Raw genomic sequence first — 23,402 nt, 5'->3', positions numbered from 1 at the left:
AGGATCATGTAAATCATACATATGATCTTCTGTTGCATAGGCTTTGGTTTTGGTCTTAATTGATTTGCTTTTCTATTAAACTTAAGCAAAATTTGATTATGGTGATCTTTTTCTGTCGTTTTGGTCGAATTTCATCCTTATTAATGAGGCATTCAATTTGCACATACGAAGTGGAGGAAAGTAGAAAGAAGACATGTATTGCGAAGCCCACTTCCTCCTCCTCATCGTAGTCATCAGTTGGTGACTAATTTCAAGCCAAAACCAAGTGCAGTTGCTCCTCCACCTTCATCAAGAAGACGAGGTTACTACTCATGATTACATCATGAGATGTCATGTCTTTATTTCCATGTATTAGTGTTGTAGATCAAATTGCTTGCATAATTAGTCTGGTTAATTCTCGCTATGATCCATTTGAAATTCTTTAATGTTTAGAAAATGCAATGAAAATCAAAACCTGGAGATAATTTCACACTATTAATTAATATGTTACTAAAAAAAAAAAAATCAAAACTGCCAGGAAATCTCCATGACTACCAATCCTACCCATTTTCATGATCCGCAAGACCAAGACCAAAACTTTCACACCAAAAACCCTAACATGACCATGACATGATGATCCAAGTTGAAGAACAAAACCCTCATGATTCTGAATCCTATAATTCCCAATGGGATTCATTTCAAGACAACCCTTTTCATTATTTGAAGAGGTTTTCAAATCCTCATCATATAACTTAATATGAGAATACCAACTGTCATGATCAACAAACACAGAAGTACTGGAGAATGATGTATCCGGCGAAAGAACAAGAATACCAACAAACGTACTACAAATTACCAGCAGTTTTTACTGGCTAAGTTGCAGGAAAAGAATGCCTTGAATTGATTGATTACTTGCAAAAGAGCATTGCTGATCGAAGAGCAGCAAGAGGGGCGAAATGAGTTGAATTGGCTTCAGCATAAGCTCTATATATGCTCTTAAAAATATATGCGATGACTATAGGAAGGCTTTGAAGGCAACACAAAAGGCATTTGCGAAATAATTGATTTAGTTAACTGATTTGATAGTGAATCCCTGAATGACCTATCCATGTTAGCAGAGAATTATTGAAATTTGTAAAGTGACTTTATAGCTCATAATGTTTAAGATAGTTAAGTGTGAATTAATCCCCAATCAAGAAAATTAAAGATGGGAAATGGTGGTATACAAGTTTAACTTTAAAAACAATTTCATATTACAAAAGATAAGAACAAATCTTGGTATACACGTTTGAATACCCTCACCTATATCAATCACTTTCATCTTCACGCCCGCAAAAGCTTTCTCTAAAATGAGAACAAATCTTGAAGAAACTGGTTTTTTGACTAGAAAAATGGCTGATCTTTTTTAGTGCATACCAGTATACATACCAAGGCAAGATTAAAGGAGAAAAAAAAAATTCCATATCACATGAACTAGAATAAGATCACCTAACAAATGGAAATGAGTCAAATGACTGCTCTACAATTAAATTCCTGCAATGATGTTATCGCGGGGAATCAAAATGAAATAAATTTTAAAATTAACCAACTTTAATTTTCTAGATTTGTTTCTTTAATGCCAGACTTTAATATGTTATAATTATTCTTGAAATATACTTAATCAATTCACTAAATTCACAAAAAATAAAGAATAAACAGAGAGAGACAACCACATTTGCTATATAAATGTCACACCTTCCTGCCCCAAAATCCAACAGAAACCGTATAACCTAACTCCATTTCTGATCAGAAACCCTAGCTCATTACTGTCTTTTATCCTGAGGTGTTTCAAAGCTGCCAACAATGGAATCTCTTACTCACATGGTCAGTGTTCCATTTTCATTTCTTTGTTTCTCTTTATTAGGTCTGTGAATTTTGGGTTTGCGGATTAATATGTGATAACGTCTTTGATTACAGACTTGTGGATTGAAACTGGACCTCTCATCTAATGGATGGTACAAGTACCTGACAAAATTGCTGAAAAACATCGCAGGTATGCTCGGAAACATCAAAACCCTAATTAAACATTAGTGTTTTCTAAAAGCCCTAGACAGGAATGAACTTATTCAAGGCTAAAGCAGGTCCATGGAACGTGTATTGATTTTATGTACGTGTTTGAAATGTTTAGGAGTCTCTTATCAGATAGATGCACAAGCAGGTATGGCATATATTTCCGGGAAAGTAAACGCGAAAAAGTTACTGGAGAGGATTGTCAAGGCTGGGGAAAAAAATGCTGCAGTTTGCTGGGTGAGGGCCGGAGAGGAATATACAACTCCTTGTTATGGCAATGGGTATTATAATGACCAACAAAGATTATTATCATATGATCCTTATAATAACTATAATTATATGGGATCATATGCTCCTACTACTCCTCCTCCTCTTCCTCCTAGTTACTACCCATCTTACGGTCACCATAATCCAATGACCCATTACTATCCCCAGTTACCTCCTCCTTATACATCTTATTATTGATATGAGGAGGCTAGAGATGATCTGAGCCGTTGATTGTATGCGTGGAACAACGACAGCGTTTTTGACTGTGTCGGGGCTGATATACAAGACGGCCTTCCTGCTTAATATACTGAGTACTTGGCGAATACATAGTATTCTTCATTTTTGGTTTGAATGCTATGTATTGAACTAATACGTACAATAAATAAACATTGTGATGAATTTCTGTTTATTTTGATCTACCAAATATGATTTCTTGTTATATGTATTCATTTAATAATATATGTTGTGACCTCTGTCCATTCTGTTTATATTTGCTGGCTCATGAGCAAATTATTTCACCTTTGGATGTTCTGCAGGTAGTTAACTTTTGCAGGTATACTGTATGTACACAAATCATGATTTTCCAGTGGCCATTTTAACCACTACGAGCTAATCAAGATCAGTTCCAAAACTCCCAGGTAATTCGAAAACTAAATCCTCGGTAATTCAAAACTCCTTTTTCTTTCAAAAAAGAAAAAAAAAATGTAATCGTTTCATTCGATCATCATAGGATGAGGCTAAGATTGCATCCACATGTTTATAGGTGGTTGGCTCTTCTGTAAAGATCAAATCTTGTGCTGATCCTTGTGATTTGGTGTTCTCTCGATTAGGCATGAAATGTATTAAAGACAAACTCTGATAATCTATCTTGTACAACAATCTACTTCTTGTTTTTTTTTTTAGGAAATGGAATCAGGTTCTAATATATTACGATGTCATTGAATCAAGTTAGAGGGTTTCAAGAAACTACTTATAATATAAATTCAAGCACAATACGAACTGCTTAGAGAAGCCAATCAGACTGCATATAGCAGAGCGACTTAAACCAAACAAACCAAAATAGAAGTAAAATGTATAAAGTAAAAAAATCCAACCCTAAATCAGGATCACTAACTTGACAAGTTTTGACGCCTAAGACCTTCTTGGTGTACATTGCGACTCATCAACCAGTATACAGCTACAACCATGGATAGAAAAGGTAAGAGCACCTATTTGAAGCAAAAAAAAAAAACAATATAAGGGCTTTGCTACTCTCCTAAGATCCACAACATGCCCAAACTAACAGAGAAATGTGAAAAGAGATTGGGCTAGCCCAGCCAGACCACAGAACAGCAGCTCAGCCAGACAAAGGCCTAATGGCCAAAGCCCATCTCCATCAACTCGTCTCCCTAGATCGACCTGCTACCAATCCTTCGAGGGAGTAGCCTCCCCTCATCAATCCGAATGCCGGTCGCGTTGCTCCACCATCGCCGTGGTCAGAGAAGACCTCGTCCCGACCTGAAAACAGGGAGCAAGCCGAGCCTCCGAACACATAAACCCATGCCTCAAAAGTTTCCTCCTCCGCCGCTGCCACTATAAACCTCCAAAGCCTCAAACCAGCACGAAGGAGTCCAAAGCGCACCAGAGCTCGCACCCTCGATCACCTTGATAGCTTTGTAAAGAAAATCAAGAAAGGGAGAAAAATAGAGACTGAAATTAGAAATTGATAGGTCGAACTACATGAGGGAGCTAAGCTGAATACAGCTATTTATACTAGAGCTAGGATTTACAGATTGATGACACGTGGCTTGATATCTAATGTGGGATATTAATACTGCTAACACCCCCCCTCAGCTTGATGATTGGATACAATCTTCAAGCTGACACAGAGATATAGATGTTGAGATGAGTGAACGTTGTTGGAGAAGATATTAGACCAGATGCTTCAACCAGGAGGAATAAGTGGCATGGAAGAACATGGGCTTGGTTGAGCAGCAATGGAAGCAGACTTGGGTTGACTGAAGTCATTGTTTGATTGCTTTTTATATCTGCACATTTTGGCAACGTAACAAGACCTCCTGGTATTTTCTGTACAATCTTTATTCTGTTGTGTGGAAAACCCACCATTAGAGTTATCAGAAATCTGAAAGTTGCCCTGCACCTGAGATCTACCATATGGTACTTGCATTCTCACACCATTGACAGTTTGCTGCATAAAAGTTTCATTATGTTGATTGAAATTTGCATTTTGCATCGAAGAATTTCCACCATCTTTTTGTTGTGTAAAGCTTCCCTGTTGCTAAGTGAATTGTGTGTTTTGCAGTGAAGGACAACCACCATTTTGCGGCTGAGTAAAGCCACTAGAAAATTGTGTGAAGATGGAATGTTGTATGGCTCCACGCAATTGAGAAGAGTAAGGTCTATGCATCTGAGTATTCCCTCTGTAAGGTGCAGGTGTAGAACACATCACATATCCATTTTGGATAGGACAAGAACCATTGTTGACCCTGACATTTGCAGTGTACGCAGAATGTGAAGATGATGAATCATTGTGAAGAGAACCGAGACTTTGTGTCATATTGGTGGCATGTGAAATAGACCCAACTTGAGTAACTGGAGTAGTGGGATTAACAACATAATTGCTACATGAATAACTCATAGCATCATGTGGTACAACATAGGAAAGCATGATAGCTTTGTAAAGAAAATCAAGAAAGGGAGAAAAATAGAGACTGAAATTAGAAATTGATAGGTCGAACTACATGAGGGAGCTAAGCTGAATACAGCTATTTATACTAGAGCTAGGATTTACAGATTGATGACACGTGGCTTGATATCTAATGTGGGATATTAATACTGCTAACACACCTCAGCCGTAAGCCACCGCGATTGGAGCCCTTACTGCCTCAACCTATTTTCCGTCGAGCACTCCACCTAAACAGCGACGCCGCAAAACAAGAAGTCTGCACTCCGTCCCCTGGCTGTCGGGTCTGGGGACCGCAAGGTAGCCGCCGCCACCACACGAAACCCTAGGTGAGTTTCACCGCTTGAGATCGCTCCAAAAAGCTCAGAGGTATCCCTCTAGGTACAACAATCGACTTGTTATTTTGGCGCCTAAAGTGAAAATGTCATTGAAATTTGCATGCTTTATCGAATCAATCTTTGTTATTAATTATTGCTAATTCCTCAATAATAATAATAATAATAATAAAATAAAAAAGAATGAGACTGAGCAAATTAATTAAGAAAATCATATTAATTGGGGTATGCGCATGTTAAAAATCATAATCCCAAGTACTGAAACAAAAAAAAAATCATAATCCCAAGTAGACAATTAAGCGACATCGGCATCAGGTGGTTCTAAAGGCTTTTTGGTGTACGGGATGATCCAAATCTAGTTTGGGTTCAGGTCTAGTTGGTATACCCAGCGTTTGAGATTCACGGGTGGTCTAGGTGGTGTATCGTAGGCAGCATTGCGGCAAGGATCATGGCTGGGCTAGCTAGTTCTGTTGAGCATTGGGCTGGGGCTCTTTCTTTTTTGGACTCTACTAAGCTGCTATTATTTTAATTAATTTTTTTTTTTCATTAAGTCTCCACCATTTTCTAGTGGGTTTTAGTGGGTTTAGGCTGGTCTATGCACTTTGTGTGTTTTTTTGTTGCTTTTCTTGTAATAGGTTATTGGTGTTTATTTTGTCTTTGCTTAGGTGGAGCTCTTCTATGAGGTACTTGACTCCAGCATGCCACAATTGCATGCTCCGAATTTGAGATTAAGTACGATAGATTGTCTATTGAATGAAGTGTTTTTGTTTAGTATAGACTATTCCGTGCTCAAAATGTGTTAACAGAGTAATCTTCTTTGTACTATTCTATATTTTATACCCAAATTAGGGGCATATTAAAGCCAATGAATCTTTCATTTAAAAGGAAAAATTGAGCTTGATGAATTTGAGTCCACTCAAATTCAAAAAGGACTTATATAGTCAAAGTCATTAAAGACTTTTTTTTTTCAAAAAAAAGGCCTTATATAGTCAAAGTCATCATAGACTTCATTGTTTTTTGAAAGGGCCTTATATGGTCAAAGTCATCAGAGACTTTAGTAACCAGCTAAATTCAAAATTCAAAACTATCGTCTCTTTCATTTAAATCTCTCGTATTGACCTTTATCAAAAATCCAACCATGTACTACTGTACTAGTACTAATAACACCGCTTTAAAGTGAAATTGGGTCAAATCCAACGCGGTTTTGTATTGCTTGCTTGCTTCTGTACGTCCTTCCCAGCAAAGATCAAGAAAACACATAGAGAAGGAGACAAGTTAAGATCCAATTAGCTAGAAAGTACATCGACCTTTCATTGAAATATCGAGTAAGATATGGGGCACCTCTCGTGCGCTTTGATCCGTATTCTGAATCATGCTCGTGATATTCAGTTCTTCATTCTTGGCCATGCAATCAGTTTACGCAGGTAATTGATTTCTTTCTCAGTAGGTTCATCTAATTAACATGAAGGCGGAGTTATGAAACTAATAACGTACTAATTAAGGATAGGTATATATGCAAGAAATTAAGTGCCAAGTACTTAGTAATTAATAATTACATGGATATATGAAGATTTTTGGTGTTAAAAATAACTGAACGGTGATGGAAACATGAAGCATGCTGATGATTCCAGGAGACGTACAATCTGAAAAAAACTAGCCGGCCAGTTTAAGTATATATGGAAAATTGTACGGTACATTAATGTATCAATATATTAAGTAGACTAAATTTGATACAGATATAGACTGACTCTATACATAAGTAGACTAGCTTGACTTGATATCAAATTAGTCTATCTTTGTATCGAGGTAGTCTACTTATGTATCGAACTAGTTTACTTGATGTATAGTACCCGTAGACGAACCGTAGCTTTAAGTATTGCAGAACCAAAAGAAGTATTGTAGACTTTGGAGGATTAATGAACCATATACTTTCGAGGAACACACACACACACCCCAATAGTACTCCATATCCATCAACAAATTGATTAAAGACTACATGCGTCTTAGGACTTGGCATCCTAGGGACATCCACAAGTAGCTTCTGTCTAGTATCCACTATATGATATGGAGGTGTTAATTCATTGATTGGCACCGCCCCGAGCAGCTACACAAGTGAGGAATTTGGCCTCAGTAAACATACTGCCCCCTTGGACAGCTCATGAACAAGCTCTAAAGGTGAAGAATGAAACCGAAATAAACAAACTGCATGGAGCTGCAACTTATTATATAACAATGGTTTCAGTTTGTTAAGCAAGCTTCATCAAGTGCAGTACTTCCACAAGTCAATGAAGACCAGTTTTCATCCCTTATTTGGGCAGTACATTTTGCTAGAGTATGCACGTACTATGAATTATTTGATGAATGGTGTTTGGAGGCCTGCGTTCCTTGAACTTTCTATCACCTCTATATTTGATGATCGAGTGCTAGAAGTTTTCATGAAAATTTGGGTGGGAAGAACATGTCTTCAAGACCGTGGATATGCATAAAAGGATCTTCCACTTTCATCTACAAGTTGTTCATAGTATTGGTGGAACATGTTTGATTTTGCTAGTGAAGGTTCTAAAGAATGAGTTTTTTTTTTTTGTTACAAAAAGTTCAAATAAGAGGGAGGCTTCCCTACACTACCAGGGTTAGGACAAATCTACAACCTTAACCGAACAGGACTTACGAAATTGACTAGTGTCCCAGCCCAGCCTATTGGTATAGAATTATACATGCATGATATTTTTTAGATTACCCGCCAACAAATGATAGTCGGTATCAGGATTCGAACTTGAATGGGGGCTCCAACACAAGGCCGTCCTTACCAACTAAACCAACCTTTGTTGGCAAAAAAAAAAAAAAAAAAAACCTTTTAATCGGGAAGCATTATGTGATGAGAGCGCAGGTCACTTTTGTCAAGTCACATGCATGGCAAATGTGAGGTCCATCATGATGGTACGTTCTTGAATTATCAAAGACTAATGAAAAGGTAAAGGAGGACCAAACGTCAAGGTTAGTCTCAAGGGCTATGCAGCGTGAGAAACACGGGCTATGACTTGAAAATGAAACCCAATTATTAATTTAGAGCTTCACAAGTACCGTGAATTTCCAGTTGGGAAAGTACGTTTCACCATCATTGATTCCGAGCATGGAGACTCTGAACTATACTTGATAGTGACTACTAGAGCGCATCTACTTGAAATTTTGAAGTAAATCAGGGAAATCTTAGCAGGTGTTGAAGGTAAGTGCGTAAGGCTAGTGAAGTTCGAGGAGCCAAGTAAGACATCTCGTTTCTTTATTTGAGGTTTATGGCTTGCATAAATTTGGCATAGGTCATGATTTTGCATTCATACATAAGTATGGATTTCTTTAAAGAAATAAAAAGAAAGAAATTATAATGGTATTCGAGGAAATTACAATATTTCAGAGTATTGTAATTTTAAAAATGTAAACCATTGTTTGATGACATCAAAAATGTAAACCGTCGGATTAAATGAGCTTATTGATCTTAATTCAAGCAGACAATTCAGCTTCATGAATTTGATTCGGGCCTTCTGCAATAGTCTTCTAGACCGATGTCGGGTAATTGGGGAATTATCAGCTAAATTCAACCTCAATCTCTCCTCTAATAAATCGTCTTACAAAAGAAGTCCAAAATGCACGTCATGGATAGTTACAAAAATAAATAATCGATCATCAATGGCGCACTAGTCACTTAGGTCAAAGTCTGCCAACGCGGTTTTTTACAAAGACTAATTCACTTAATTTCTAACACACCATTATTATCCTATATATTGTACATATATTATTCAATAAGTTGAGAGAGCCAATTAGCTAGCAGTACATCGGCCTTGCGTTGAAATATCGATTAAGATCGAGATGGGCATCTCATGCTCTGTGATCCGTATTCTGATAATCATGCTCATGATTTTTAGTGCTTCATTCTTGTCCATGCAATCAGTTCACGCAGGTAAACGATTTTTCTCTATCTCTCTTCTAATTAGCATGAACTTTTGATTTGCAGGCATACTATTGTTCATTAGTTGACAACCATTTTCACTACTAGCTATACATATCTAAGCTACTAGCTATACATATCTAAGCTAGCTGGAAGCTGATGAGCTCGATCAGTTTGAATTAATGATCATTGATCGATCAGCTGTACTTAGTAACTCTCTTGAGATTAAGCATACCGTACATATGCATGAAAGTTAATCTGGGAATCAAACAACATCGAAAAACAATCTGAAACTCTTAATTTAGCCAGAACAGATCACAGAACAGGCTAAACGCTCAGCTTTTCATTATAGATTAGAACATATTTGATTGAGTAATATATAACGCACGGTCAAGTTTATTGATTGCAGATCCAGCACCAAGAAAGCTAGGAGCAATTCCCAGCCCTCCACCTCCACCGAGTAGCGCCATACCGCATGGCCCTATTGGTTGATTGCAAATTATAAATAAACGTACTTTACTTTGCCAAATTTTGTTAAGGTGATCGACTACGGGGCGTTACGATTCCATGATGTATTTAATAAAGTAATCTGAGGTTCACATTCAAAACCAATTGATAATTGATGGAGTGACCTAAATTATAAGATAAGCAAAGTTATATTTTTTCAATGTAGGAGTTATATAATATATATATATATATATATCAGATTTTATCCAGAGTGGAGTTTCTTTTTGAAATTAAGGAGTGAACTTCGAGTTTTTAGTCACTTTTAGGTCGCATATCTGCATCTCGACCGTTCAGTTTTAGGTACTAGTGTATAAATCATCTCTGCAAATTTTCAGCCAAATTGATGATCGTTAAGGTATCTAACTCACTTAAACCAATCGACGAACTGAATCTGTCTAGCCTGAACTGTATTAGCTTTAAAGCAGTTATCAATGCCTTAACAGTCATCAATTTGGCTGAAAATTTGCACAGATGATCTATACACTAGTACCTAAAAACTTAACGGTTGAGATGAGGATATGCGACCTAAAAGCGATCCAAAACTCAAAGTTCACTCCGTAATTTCAAAGCGGAACTCCGCTCAGGATAGAATCTGATATATATATATATATATATATATATATATATATATATATGAATAGAAATTGATATCAATAGGATCAATAGCCGGCATTCAGCCAATGGCTAGAGTATAGCTGCACTTTCAAAAATATAGCTGGCAAGAAAATCTAGAAACCTTAATCTAAGCTAAGCAAACTCATTACAAGTCGATGATAAGCTCGCTATAATTAGCGAGCTTATAGATAAAGAAACTCTAAGTCTTCTAGGGCAAAATCATAGTCTAGCCTCCCATTAGCCAATCATGCAATTGTGGTACCAATAGAAAACAACTTCCTAGCCAACAAATAGGAGCAACTCCTTATCCATAAGCCGCTTGAAATCCAATCTTATTCCAGATAATTATCAACTCCTACAGAAGTTATGCTTCGAAACGATTGGTCCTGGACCATATACTAACCCACTTGCCTAAGAAGGTCCACCTCTTAGGCCATACCCATCCTCATCACTAAGTGACAAGTGATGACCCTTATAAGCCCACAAAATAGGACCCAACAACCCGAATTTGTGCCAAAGCCCCAAGACCCCAGTCCAAACCTGAGAAAACTAGGCAAAAGTCCTAGACCGCTCCATTGAAGCTGCCGTCGCCAATCTGTCAGGCGGCCGGCCTTGCCAGCATCCCATCAAGCACTGAAAACCTGCAAGTAATCTTCTGCCGATCGGAATCAGAACCACGTGGCCTCCAACTGCAAGATCTAGCCGACGACCACCAACCCAAAAGCCACGACAACCCACTAGAATCAAGGATCAAATTGCCTAAATTCCCGTCGCCAAAAGCTTGATCCCCGACCTCCAGACGTCAAGCTAACCAGCCGCCGTCGCCGTTGATCAAACCACCAAGTAGGTTAGCTCCGATCAAACCAGTCAACCACTAATTCGAAGATTGACCAAGCAAGCCACTTAACCAGTCAAACCGTCTCCTACTTGTGAAACACGTTAGGCTTGTAACTGACGTTGCACGCAGATGGCCACCGATGCTGCATGCATATGGCCGCCGACCTCGCCGCCTAGACTTGAAACCCTACGGGTTTCTCTTGAGAGTCTTAAAAAATTTTCCCAATACGGGAGTTATATTTTTTCATGTTCTCAACAGTATTGGTATGAGAAATTTTATTCGCACATCCCTAAATACTTAATACACACCTCTTACTTTCTTTTTTTTTGAACACGTGGGGTGTCAGTCCATTAATAGTAAAGTAGGAAACATTACAAATTACTCACCCGGACTCCGGGCAACGACAGAAGAGAGCCATGAATGAATAACCTAAAGCAAGCCCTAGACTACTCAAAACATAATGTAACCATAAGATTAAGCTCCAATGATTCAAGTAACCTTGACACACTACTAGGGAGGATCCGAACGCAGCCAAGACCCTTCCCCAATATTATTCTTAAAGCAGAGGCTTAAAGAAAAAAGAAAAAATGCTAGCTTAAATCTAAAAAACCTAGATTAATAACCCTAAAGAAAACAGAGCCCAACAAAGCAGACCCTGCCCTAGCCCAACAACAGAGACCCAAGATGAGGCCCAACACATCAGCAGCAAACCATGAACCCGGCCAAAACCCGCCTGGATGCCCGCCGGAGTACTTGCCTTCGACCACCAACTCTACCTGCGACCACCACGTCGATCCAGTCCAGAAAAGAAGGAAGAAGCCATCGGCCTTCAAGTTCCAGCCAAATCAGAAGGAGCAGCGACTACACGACCAGGAGAAGACCACTGCGAAACCAGACAAGTCCGACATCCACCTCCTCCACCGCTCGAATCCAGCATGCATGACCTCACCCATCGTCTCACAAGCCGCTAGATGCTCCAGATCGGACCTGATCCAGGGCACTTATTTGCCCCCACTCTCACTACCCAACCCGAAGGGGGAGCAGAATAGCAGGAGACCAAGGAGACCCGTCCGACAACGACATCAAGGCTACGCGCCGTCGTACGGAGAGAAGGAAAGGGAAGTGACGGCTGTTGCTCGGGAGAGACGAGAGAAACAACCCTCACTGTTCTGTAGTTTGTATAAGAGAGAACTTACACACCTCTTACTTAATACACCACCATTTTGATTTTTTATTCTATCATTTTATTAAATACACCACTCAAACTACCTGAATTATCCTCAAATCTCAAAATTCTATATGGAATCACTATATATAAATTAATATGAAAATCATCATGACAATCTTTATCATAATGATAACATTCTATATATATCATAATGAATTTAAATGCGTTTAATTATCAAAATCATTATAATAATTTTAATTTTCTTTCAATTATTATCATGACACCTGTACAATCTTAACAATTTTGTTATTCAAAATTGCTGGTAGTCAAGATTGTTGAAAATAATCAAGAACACATGATGAGGATCCCAACTAGGTTTATAACTACATTGTTGTTATTTTCTCTCCATTAGTTATCATGAAACAACATATACAATCATAAGGATTTTGTAATGCAAAATTACTAGTAGTCAAGCTTGTAGAAGAAGATTCCAATTAGGGTTTATATATATATCATAATAGTTTTTTTTTTTTTTTCTATTTATTAGTTACCATGAAACAATATGAACAATCATAAGAATTTAATTTGTAATGAGTAATTTATAACAATATTAAAAGCTATTAAACATATGATTCCAACTATAGTTCATTTTCTAATATGGATGTCTTTTTAGTCATTTCATATACCCATATAATCTGATTTTAAATGTAAAAAAATTTCAATATGTATTAAGTATTTAGGGATATGTTAATAACATTTCTCTATTGGTATAAGAAAATGATTTGCTGCCTCAATGAGGCTTAAGATTTGTGGCCTCAATTTTAGGTGTTATACCTTGTTATCTGTACACATCACCTATTTGTCAAATCATGTCATGTAATTCTTGAGAAAAATATTATCTTATCCTTCCAAAATCTAATGACTCTAAATTATTTTGGCTTCTTCTAAAAAGAAACAAAATTTGGCTTTCTTTCATTTTTTTCTTTTCATTACACTCATGTTAGATTTAAACAACAATTTTTTTTTTCTTTAATCAAGAATAGAAAAAACTTCATGTAATTCAATCAATGGACTTGCATGTACATTAGATTAATAAATTTGCCGAACACATGTATATGAATTCAACCTTTATTGGGTTCCTACAAATTTTGAAAATATAATGTGAAAAATGCATATTCATATGATTGTATATATTATTTTGTTCATTGTTTTCTCTTTATGTAAGTAGGGTTTAAACGTCTTTATGTAAGTAGGGTTTAAACGTCTTTATGTAAGTAAGGTTTAAACGTTAGATCTGAATTTATTATTTTTTGTTTGTTTTTCTCTTATATTTAGATAGTAGATATTAATTAATGGCTGCTAATTAACGTGAAATTTTTTCTTACCTCTTAATTTAGACATGAGTATTTCCCAAATTCGATTTATTAATGCTATTTTTTTTTGGATGAAATTAATCAATATTTGAAAAGAAAAGTTAATGTATATTTCTTGACATATAATTCAATATAGAAAAGCATTTAATTAAATGAAGAAAAATATTGATCAAAGAATCCGTAGATGTATCTCTTAAATTAATACATAATTAATAGCTGATATTTTTTTTAGGATTAATTCCGGTTTACCTACCTGAACTTATGGTCATTCTTCATGTTAGTCCCTAAACTTTCAATTTCATCAAGAATACCCCTAGACTCCTAATTTTCATCAACCGTGTCCAATTCTTGAAACTCCATCCAAAATTTCCGTCAACTGATGATGTGGCAGGAGACAAAAGGGCTAAAATGGTCAATTTACATTTCATCTGCTTTTTTTATTTTTTTATTTTTTTTTTATCTGAAGGGAATCATTTTCCTTTTCTTTTTGATATCTTCAACATAAGGACCAAGCTCCACATCTTCTTCTTTGTCTCTGACACCAAGGATCTCCAGATCATGAACCTCACTCTTACGGTTCTCTATCACCGTGAGGTGAATCGCCTCCATCAGATCTTCAAAACCCTAGGGATCGAGTACAACGAGAAGGTCCTCCCTTCGGCAACCACAGGAAGGCCTCACGGCGATCTGCTTGTGAAGCCGGCGTCAGAGTTGCGGTGGCGGAAGTGCTCGAGCGGCTTTGATGGTGGCAGTGAGTTCATGAACGACTTGGGTCGCCGATATTTGAATTTCGTTGGTTGGCATTTTGTTTTTCTATTTTGTTGCTGGGTCCAAGAACATAAATATCTAGAATTGATGGATTCAATTGTTACAATCTGGATTCAATTGCTGGGTTTTCTTCTAGCTAGATGGCTTTAATTATCTGTGAATTTTTGGTGTTGTGGTTTCCAATTTGGTAGTGGAGATGAGAGATTGAGGAAAGCATATGGGTTTAGAAACCTGTTGCAATTCTGAATTTAAGAATCTGTCGAAGAAAAATACATGATTTGGAGAGATAGGCTTGAGATAAGGCCATGAGATTAGATAGATTGACCGTAATATATAACTTAGAGAGGCTGCCAAATCTAGCACCATTCAATTTTCGATTCGATCAGTGCGAGATGCGGAGCTGTCCGTACACTAGGTCTGGGCAAGCTAAACTTGGCCGGAAAATCGTACCTGGAAGCCGTCAGAGTCATTTTGCTTCAGATCGAAGGGACTGGTCGAGGTTCATTTTCCAGGTATATAACTCTATACGCCTTTGTTTAACTCGATTTGTTTATTTCTAGGATCAAATTCACAACCTTTAATCTGAAATCTTTGTTTCTGTTGGTAGAATGAGGAATTGAAATCATGTCTATAAGCTGGATATAGAAAATTGGTGGGGAAGGGGATAGAGAAGTGCGCAGTGGTCGATTGAATTTTGAATTGAAGACTGAAGGACTGGGTTTTAGAGTGCGAGAGGTTGAGACTCTCAGTCTGAGAGAGAGTTAGATCACAGACTGCTGAAAAAAAAAAAAAAAAAAAAAAAAAAAAAAAAAAAAAAAAAAAAAAAAAAAACTGAACAAGACTTGATATTATGGCTCAGAGTCTCAAAATCTTGGAGGAGATGTTGTGTTCATATAGAAGAAAGAATTTGTCAAGAAATCGTGATTATGTATGAATACAAGACTTGATATCGTGGAAGATATTATTCCTATAAGTCTTTATTTTCATTTTAAAAACATTGGCTTTTTTAATTATCGTTTTTAATTATTATTTATTTATAATTATAATCAGGGTTATTATCGAAATTTCGCCCTTCTGTCTCCTGCCACGTCATCAGTTGACTGAAATTTTGGATGGGGTTTGAAAAATTGGATACGGCTGATGAAAATTGGGAGTCTAGGGGTATTCTTGATGAAATTGAAAGTTTAGGGACTAACATGAAGAATGACCATAAGTTCAGGTAGGTAAACCGGAATTAATCTTTTTTTTTTATCACCTGATTAAATTCATTAATGTAATTAATTCACCCCCTAACATCTAAAAGGAAATGTAAAAGGGTAAATTTGGGGTTGCAATAGTATGATGTGACAAGATATATTATATGGAATTGAAAATAAAATTTGTATTTACTTACATGGCATGACACCTAGGATTTGAGGCCACAAATCTTAGGCCTCATTGAGGCTCCATATCATTGCCCATTGGTATATGTATTGCATAGTTTCATGAATAAATTTGTTTATAAATAGGAAAAAGATTTGTGGCCTCAATAAGGCCTAAGATTTGTGGTCTCAATCTTAGGTGTCATGCAATGTCACCTACACACATCACCAATTTGTCAAATCATGACATGTAATTCTTGAGAAAAATACTATCTTATCCTTCCAAAATCTAATGAATTTAAGTTACTTTGGCTTTCTTCTAAACAAAAATTATTTTGGTTTTTTTTATTTTTTCTTTTCATTACTCTCATGCTTAGATTTAAACAACAATTTTTTTTTTCTTTAAGAATAAAAAAAAAATTAATGTAATTCAGTCAATAGATTTGCACATACACTCGATCAATAGATTTGCATAACACATGTATATGAATTCAACTTTTGTTGGGTTCCTGTAAATTTTGAAAATATAATGTGAAAAATACATATTCATATGATTATATATATTCTTATGTTCATTTTTTTTTCTCTTTATGTAGCTAGAGTTTACACGTTATATTTTGAGTTTATTATTTTTTTGTTTGTTTTTTCCCTTATATTTAGATTTGTAGATGATAATTAATGACTGGAATTTTTTCTTACCTCCAAATTCAATTTAATAATGCTATTTTTTTGGATGAAATTAATCAATATTTGAAAAGAAAAGTTAATGCCTATTTCTTGACTGATGCTATTTGAAAAGAAAAATTATAGAAAAGAATTTAATTAAATGAAGAAAAATATTTGTCAAAGAATTTGTAGACATATCTCTTAAATCAATACATATTAATTAATAGCTTATCTTTTTTTTTCCGTCACCTAATTTAATTCATTAATGTAATTGATTCATCCCCTAACATCTAAAAGGAAATTTAAAAGGGTAAAGTTGATATTGCAATAGTATGATGTGGCAAGATTTATTATGTGGAATTGAAAATAAAATTTGAATTCGCTTACATGGCATGACACCTAGGATTTGAGGCCACAAATCTTAGGCCTCATTGAGGCCCTATATCATTGCCCTTATAAATACTAATAAAGAATTTTCTAAATAATTTATCCATACCGGCCTCAAACACTAATGATGAATAATTGGAATTTAAACTAAGCACATTATAGTTTTAAATAAGTGAAATATATGCGACTAATTCTATGAGACAAATCAAGAAAATGAAAATTATTGACCGTTGATCATTATCATATAAACTATGGACTGGTTTTAGTTTTGTAGACTATGAAAACTATGAAGTGGAAAGAACCATACATTTTCAGGGAATATACTTGCAGCATATATGGATCCATCAGTACTGGTACTCCATCACCATCCATGAGCCAAAGTCAACTTGCAACTATAATGGAATATTAACCAACTAATGAAAACCTCAACTGATCCCTTGATCAGCTATTCTATCTAATAGCCTTGTAAACATGAATTGGTCGGACTTAGTCCTAGTTAACTAACATTATTTAAACTAATGAATCATTTGCACGCAACAATACGTAACTTCTTTCAATTCAATAATGAGGGCAATCTCTTTAATTAAATTTATAATTAGAATGAGCGGTAAACACGAATAGCTAGTCTTATGGTTTTTGGAGATGGGAAGTACTCGAGTCCTTCGTTTTCTGATTATGATATTATTCATCGCTGCATCCAGTGGCGGACACAGAAATATTTGTCACTGGGGGCAGTAAAAAAATAAACGACTATAAAATAAAACTTCGTATTAATGAAACAAAACTTCAATCGCTATATTTTATATCAAATAGATTGATAGATTTTCATTTAGTACATGAATTGTGAATATAGCACCTAAACATATACTGCTATATTGTAGATATCACCCGCCAACAAGAGAAATAAATCTTTTCACCCCAACCAGAGGACCATTCCCATGCTTTTGACATGACGAACCAGGAGCATGTACTACCTTATCATGATAGACCATCGATCTATCATCTGATGTATCACTAGCATCATCAAATAGATATAAAAAAACAGCCCCCATGAATACTCTGCTGCTATGCAGATGGACTTGAAATTCAAACAACTGTCCCTGAGGAACATCATAGTTGTCAAAGCAGCAGCTAATCTGCAAGTAAAAAAGCTCCAGAAAATTAAGCAGATGTTAGCACCCCAAAACCAATGTACATCTTGATCTCTAGCAAAAGCTAGACACTACTTTAATTATATTGGCAGTCTCAAAGCTCCAAAGCCCAAACATCGATCTCTAATATGAATTGATTTTGCAGAAACAAATAGTGAGATTGTAAAGCAAACAATAAATACATATAGATTTTATAATCAAAACCACAATTTCAAACAACCCATACAAACCCAAACCAAACACACCTCTTTTCCTGCTGAAAACTATCCCCCAAACTCGATCAAAATTTTCGAATCCACCTCTCCGGAAACAAACCCAAATCCTCCCCCCGAAGTCCACCACAATCTTGAATCCCTCCTCTTCTCTTTCCCACCCCAGCAACCTACGATGACATCAAATCAAAAATTGAAAATCTCAAATGGCAAATAAGCTTACAAAACCAAACCTGTCCTACTCGTTTTCAGGCCAACCTTTGTACTTCGGAGCCTGATCGATCCGGAATCAAGGTATGAGAAGTAGATGGAGGTGCAGATCAGTGGATACAAAATCCAAATCAGGGGGTCACTTAAGCAAGGGATGCCAGAAAAGCCAGCATGCAGATGGAATTAGATCGGAGGAAGGAGGAGAACAAGTATTTGGAATCTTGGATATTGATTGTGGGGGCAAAACGGAGACCGGTTCAACAAAAATAAAAGTTCACTGGGGGCAGCTGCCCCCACTCGTCCCTACGTGCGTCCGCCACTGGCTGCATCCATCTTGGCTATGCAACCATCTCAAGTTGATGCAAGTTCGTTTGCTTATTTTTATTTTTGGGTAATTTACTAGGAGTCAACTAGGGATGGCTAGATTAATTTGCTAACTAGAAATGAATTTTTATGGAGAAGATTTGAAGTTCCGGAAACTAGGCGGCAAAACAAGGCCAAGCCCGCCACCTCCTCCGATACCACACCTTGTGAAGCATCAAATCCCTCCTCCCTAACTAATCCAAATTAAACAAAGGGATCCGAGTACCTCCTCCACCATTCTGATGTTTATCTTAATTAGTTAATCGTCATTTTATTTAATTTTGTCAAATTTTAATTTCTCATCAATTATTGTTAATATTGTACGTACTTTTACTTCTATGGGCCGTAAGGTTTATTGTCTTTGCATTGGTTGATTTATTGTACATCTCGTATGAAAGTTTAAACCAACCCAGTCTATACTAATTAGCCATGGCATGTTTTTGAGAGATGATCTTGATCAGTATGTCAAAGAAAACTGGACATTTGCTTGATTCAACGTCAATTCCACTTGTAATTCCAGTGAGGCCAACAGATACTATATATTGAGATTATTTTCGTTCAAATATTCTCAATGTTATATATAGTTGAGCCATGTATATATGCCGAGATTACAATCGAAATCAAAGATTCATTCATTTTAGAGAACATATAACAGTCATGCATGCACCAAGCTAGATATTGTCTTTGGAAACTCATTCATAATCATTCATTTATATATCCATTATGTTTGGTTGAGATTGCAACATGTAAAAATCAAAGCGCCTCTACTTAACTAATCTGATTCAATTGAGGGCTATACACTATGAAGTTTTCAACATCCAACTGGGTGCAATTTTCTAATTGTTGTGTCAATTGAATATTAAATTATTCTTGATTTGTTCTTAATTAACCTATCACATTTTGTGTATCCAAGTTAGTAGTGTACTTTGTTGCTAACTTACTAACTTCATGAATATGAAGACGAGTTTATATTTCCTAGGCTACCTTCACGGTCTCTACTGTATTCCTTCGAGATATGGGATGTTTTAGTTTTCCCAAATATCTCATTGATTGAAAATGTACATGCAAAAAATTATGTGATAAAAACTAGAAAGCAAGTATTACACACAAAAAGTGCTAGTAATTTCTTTTGCTGAAACAACAAGAGTATGAACAAGGTATCAATATAGTAAGTACATGAACAAAATGCATGTGATTAACGATACAAATACAAAACCTATGAGAACACAATCAATAGTCACTAAACATATTTTCTTTTGTTTTCTTGCTTTTGGAACTGAGACCAAAACGTCACCTTTACTTGATTTTTTGAATTTTATTTTGATCTTTACTTGATTTAGGAACATTGACAAGATAAGCTAAGCTCTCATAATAGTTTTCTAATCATAAATTCGTACAAATATATGATTAACGATACAAATACAAAGCCTATAAGAACACAATCGATATTCACTAAACATATTTTCTTTTCTTTTCTTGCTTTTGGAACTAAGACCAAACGTCACCTTTACTTGATTTTTTGAATTTTATTTTGATAAACTGCCTTTGCTTGATTTAGGAACATTGACAAGATAAGCTAAGCTCTCATAATAGTTTTCTAATCATAGATTCGTACAAATATGTGATTAACGATACAAATACAAAACCTATGAGAACACAATCGATATTCACTAAATATATTTTCTTTTCTTTTCTTGCTTTTGGAACTGAGACCAAACGTCACCTTTACTTGATTTTTTGATTTTTTTGAATTTTATTTTGATAAACCGCCTTTACTTGATTTAGGAACATTGACAAGATAAAATAAGCTCTCATAATAGTTTTCTAATCATAGATTCATACAAGAGAAAAAAATAAAAAAGGGAAGAAAAATACATTTTTCAAAATCATATATCAGCTGATTTCACTCAACGGCCTCAGCTGCATTTGAAAACAGTTGATATTAATCTATACTATTATTAAGAGAACTCACTTTGTTAGCTAAAGTGGACGTGAAAAGACACGAAGACCCCATATCATATATTATTTTTAATTAATTTCTAATATTTGAAGGGTATTATAGTAAATAATAAAATACTGATAAACAGTTAAAAGAAAAAAAAAATATGTTCCCACTAAGCTATTTTGTACTTGGATAACTTCCCACTACCCTATTATGCAAATAACTTCTCATTGCCCTCATGGCCTCATCTGCAGATAACTCCTCATATTTCTCTAACTTCAATCATTACCAAGACATAAATATTACAAAAAGAAAAAAAAAAAAAAAAAAAAAACTGTTTTTACATATGCATAGCATATGTGGGCAAGACTAGTATTAAACAAAGTCAAGTAAAAGATATAGCCATTGCTGAATCCTCTTTGTTTACTTTAAACATCGGACGAATAGAAATGAACGAGAACGAAGTACCAATTTAGCCTCAAGTGCCATCTACAAAACAGTTTTTTTTTTCCTCCTCTTTTTTCCGATGAAGAAAAGGAACAACAACAAGCTAGAGACTAGCTCCCCTGATGCAACCTAAACCAGACTTAATGGTGCAAAACATTAGTTGTAGACCAACTCACTAAGCAAATTAATTAAGAAATTATCATTTGCCTAATTGATAAAGATATATCAATAACACATGCCAGTGCCACCTCCAATTCCGCTCAGACAGCCAGGGCATCACATACTTTTGACCAAGTCATAGGATGCACTTTGTTAACTATGATGAGACTATAATTTTAATGAGTTAATCAAGCTTTATATAATAATCGAATGGGTGAGAAAATCTCACAAAAGGGCGAGAATGATAAAATCCTACATCTACAAGATTAAGTAGTCCTTTATCTATTCATGTGTCATTATTATTTTTATAGAGCTGACACCAAAAACCACCTTAATTTTTTTTGGCTGATTCACTTTTTTTTTTTTGGTCGAAGAAATGTTCATTCATAAGCCCAAAGGCAAAGTTGCAGAGTACAAGTAAAACAATGGGAAAAAAACAAACGAAAGTCCCAAATGTGAATAATTTAGATAACATCAAGTAATTCCAGACGGTGGTCCAGGAAGGCCATCACTTCTGAGAACTGATAAAAGAGAGGTTGGGGGAAGATTGATCCATTCTTCCGAACACATCCTCTGTTTAGCTAGCATTGCCGCAGCATCTGCTGAACGGTTAGCTTCACGGGGTATCCATGACCAAGAAACACACTGAAAAGGCAGTGGAATATGGCAAGGAACGGTGTAAGTCTCCAGTTGCTGCATTCCCTATTGTACGGAAGGGAATCAATGATTTCCTTGCAGTCGCTCTCAACTTCAGCGTTAAAGTTCGACAGTTCATACCTCTTTCATTGAGATAAACTATTGACTCAGTTATCTTTTTTAATTTATAATTAAAAAAAATGGCAATAACACACTTGATAAAAAAATATCCGCTCCTAATTTCCCTCAACAGCCTCAGCAGCCATTTGAAAACATTTGAAAACAGTTTGTAGAAGAAGTAGTCAAAGATAAAGAACAGCTATTGTTGAATGCTGATCAGTTACCTAGCTTCAATGAGCTAGCCTACCGGCCACCTGACCTCCACCTTTCACTCCTAGCAATCCCCATTGGGCCTATCACTCTTCTCCTTCAGACTCTTCAGTAACAAACTTCAACTTCATCACTCTATATAAGTACGTACAACCTCATGCCCTGGTACTTCAAATTCATCAAACGTAGTCTATCATTTTTCACTCTCCCTAACTTGCTAGCTAGAGATCAACCAATAAACAAATTAGGAGCTAGAGTAGTGTCACAAATCGGCAGAAACGTACTTTGATCATGGAATCCTCCAAAGTATTTCTCTTGTTTTTTCTTCTCTTTGCTATTCAGGTCGTTTTTGTAACTTGTACTCAATTTCAAGTTGGTGACAAGAGCAATGGATGGGAGGTCCCCAAATCAAAGAGTGACCAAGATATGTACAACCAATGGGCCTCTAAGAATAGGTTCAAAGTTGACGACACTCTCAGTGAGTACTCGCATCTCTAGCTAAAATATTTTCTTCAATTTTGCGACGTACATGTATACTATAGCATTAATACTTTGCTTTGTTTCATGGCTTCATTAGATTTCAATTACAAGAAAAACTCAGACTCAGTTATGGTGGTGACGGAAGCTGAGTACGAAAAATGCCATTCCGATAATCCCATTTTCAGCTCTAACGATGGTGACTTAGTCTTCAAATTGGATCGACCCGGTTCGTTCTACTTCATTAGTGGGACTGCCGGACACTGCGAGAAAGGGCAGAAAATGATTGTCAAAGTCTTGGGATCACCGGCTGCTGGAACAGAAAGCCCACCACCTGCTCAATCAGCAAACCAGAATGCAACTGAATCACCAGATCATCATGATCATGATCATCATGACATGAAGAACAATGCAGTTGCAATGCATGCTGTAACTGCCATCTCTTTTACAACTTCTGTAATGTCATTTCTTGGGGTCTTTTTCTTCTAGTTAAAGCCATGTGTACTCTTTACTTGCCCCTAATTCATGTGAACCAAATT

At 36.0% G+C, this 23,402-nt stretch overlaps 1 protein-coding gene and 1 long non-coding RNA gene across 2 annotated transcripts; one reads left to right on the top strand and one right to left on the bottom strand.

Annotated features, from left to right (window-relative positions):
• Positions 1-17,717: 17,717 nt before the first annotated feature.
• LOC112180329 lies at positions 17,718-19,021 on the bottom strand. The gene is made up of 3 exons (XR_002928202.2): positions 18,558-19,021; positions 18,333-18,469; positions 17,718-18,072 (listed from the first exon to the last, which is right to left on the bottom strand). It is a non-coding gene; the product is annotated as an uncharacterized LOC112180329 (long non-coding RNA).
• A 3,554-nt stretch (positions 19,022-22,575) lies between these two features.
• Positions 22,576-23,402, top strand: LOC112175484 (mavicyanin). Its single transcript, XM_024313159.2, has 2 exons — positions 22,576-22,864; positions 22,964-23,402. The coding sequence occupies exons 1-2, from the start codon at positions 22,678-22,680 to the stop codon at positions 23,350-23,352; spliced, it is 576 nt and encodes a 191-aa protein (XP_024168927.1). The 5' UTR covers positions 22,576-22,677; the 3' UTR covers positions 23,353-23,402.

This window comes from Rosa chinensis, chromosome 7 (assembly GCF_002994745.2).
Source record: "Rosa chinensis cultivar Old Blush chromosome 7, RchiOBHm-V2, whole genome shotgun sequence".
NCBI lineage: Eukaryota > Viridiplantae > Streptophyta > Magnoliopsida > Rosales > Rosaceae > Rosa > Rosa chinensis.
This window is presented reverse-complemented; position numbering and strand designations above follow the sequence as displayed.

Coding starts and splice junctions, on each gene's coding strand:
- LOC112175484 (XM_024313159.2), top strand. CDS start 22,678: ATGGAATCCTCCAAAGTATTTCTCTTGTTTTTTCTTCTCTTTGCTATT. Junction 22,865..22,963: donor CAAAGTTGACGACACTCTCA/GTGAGTACTCGC, acceptor TGGCTTCATTAG/ATTTCAATTACAAGAAAAAC.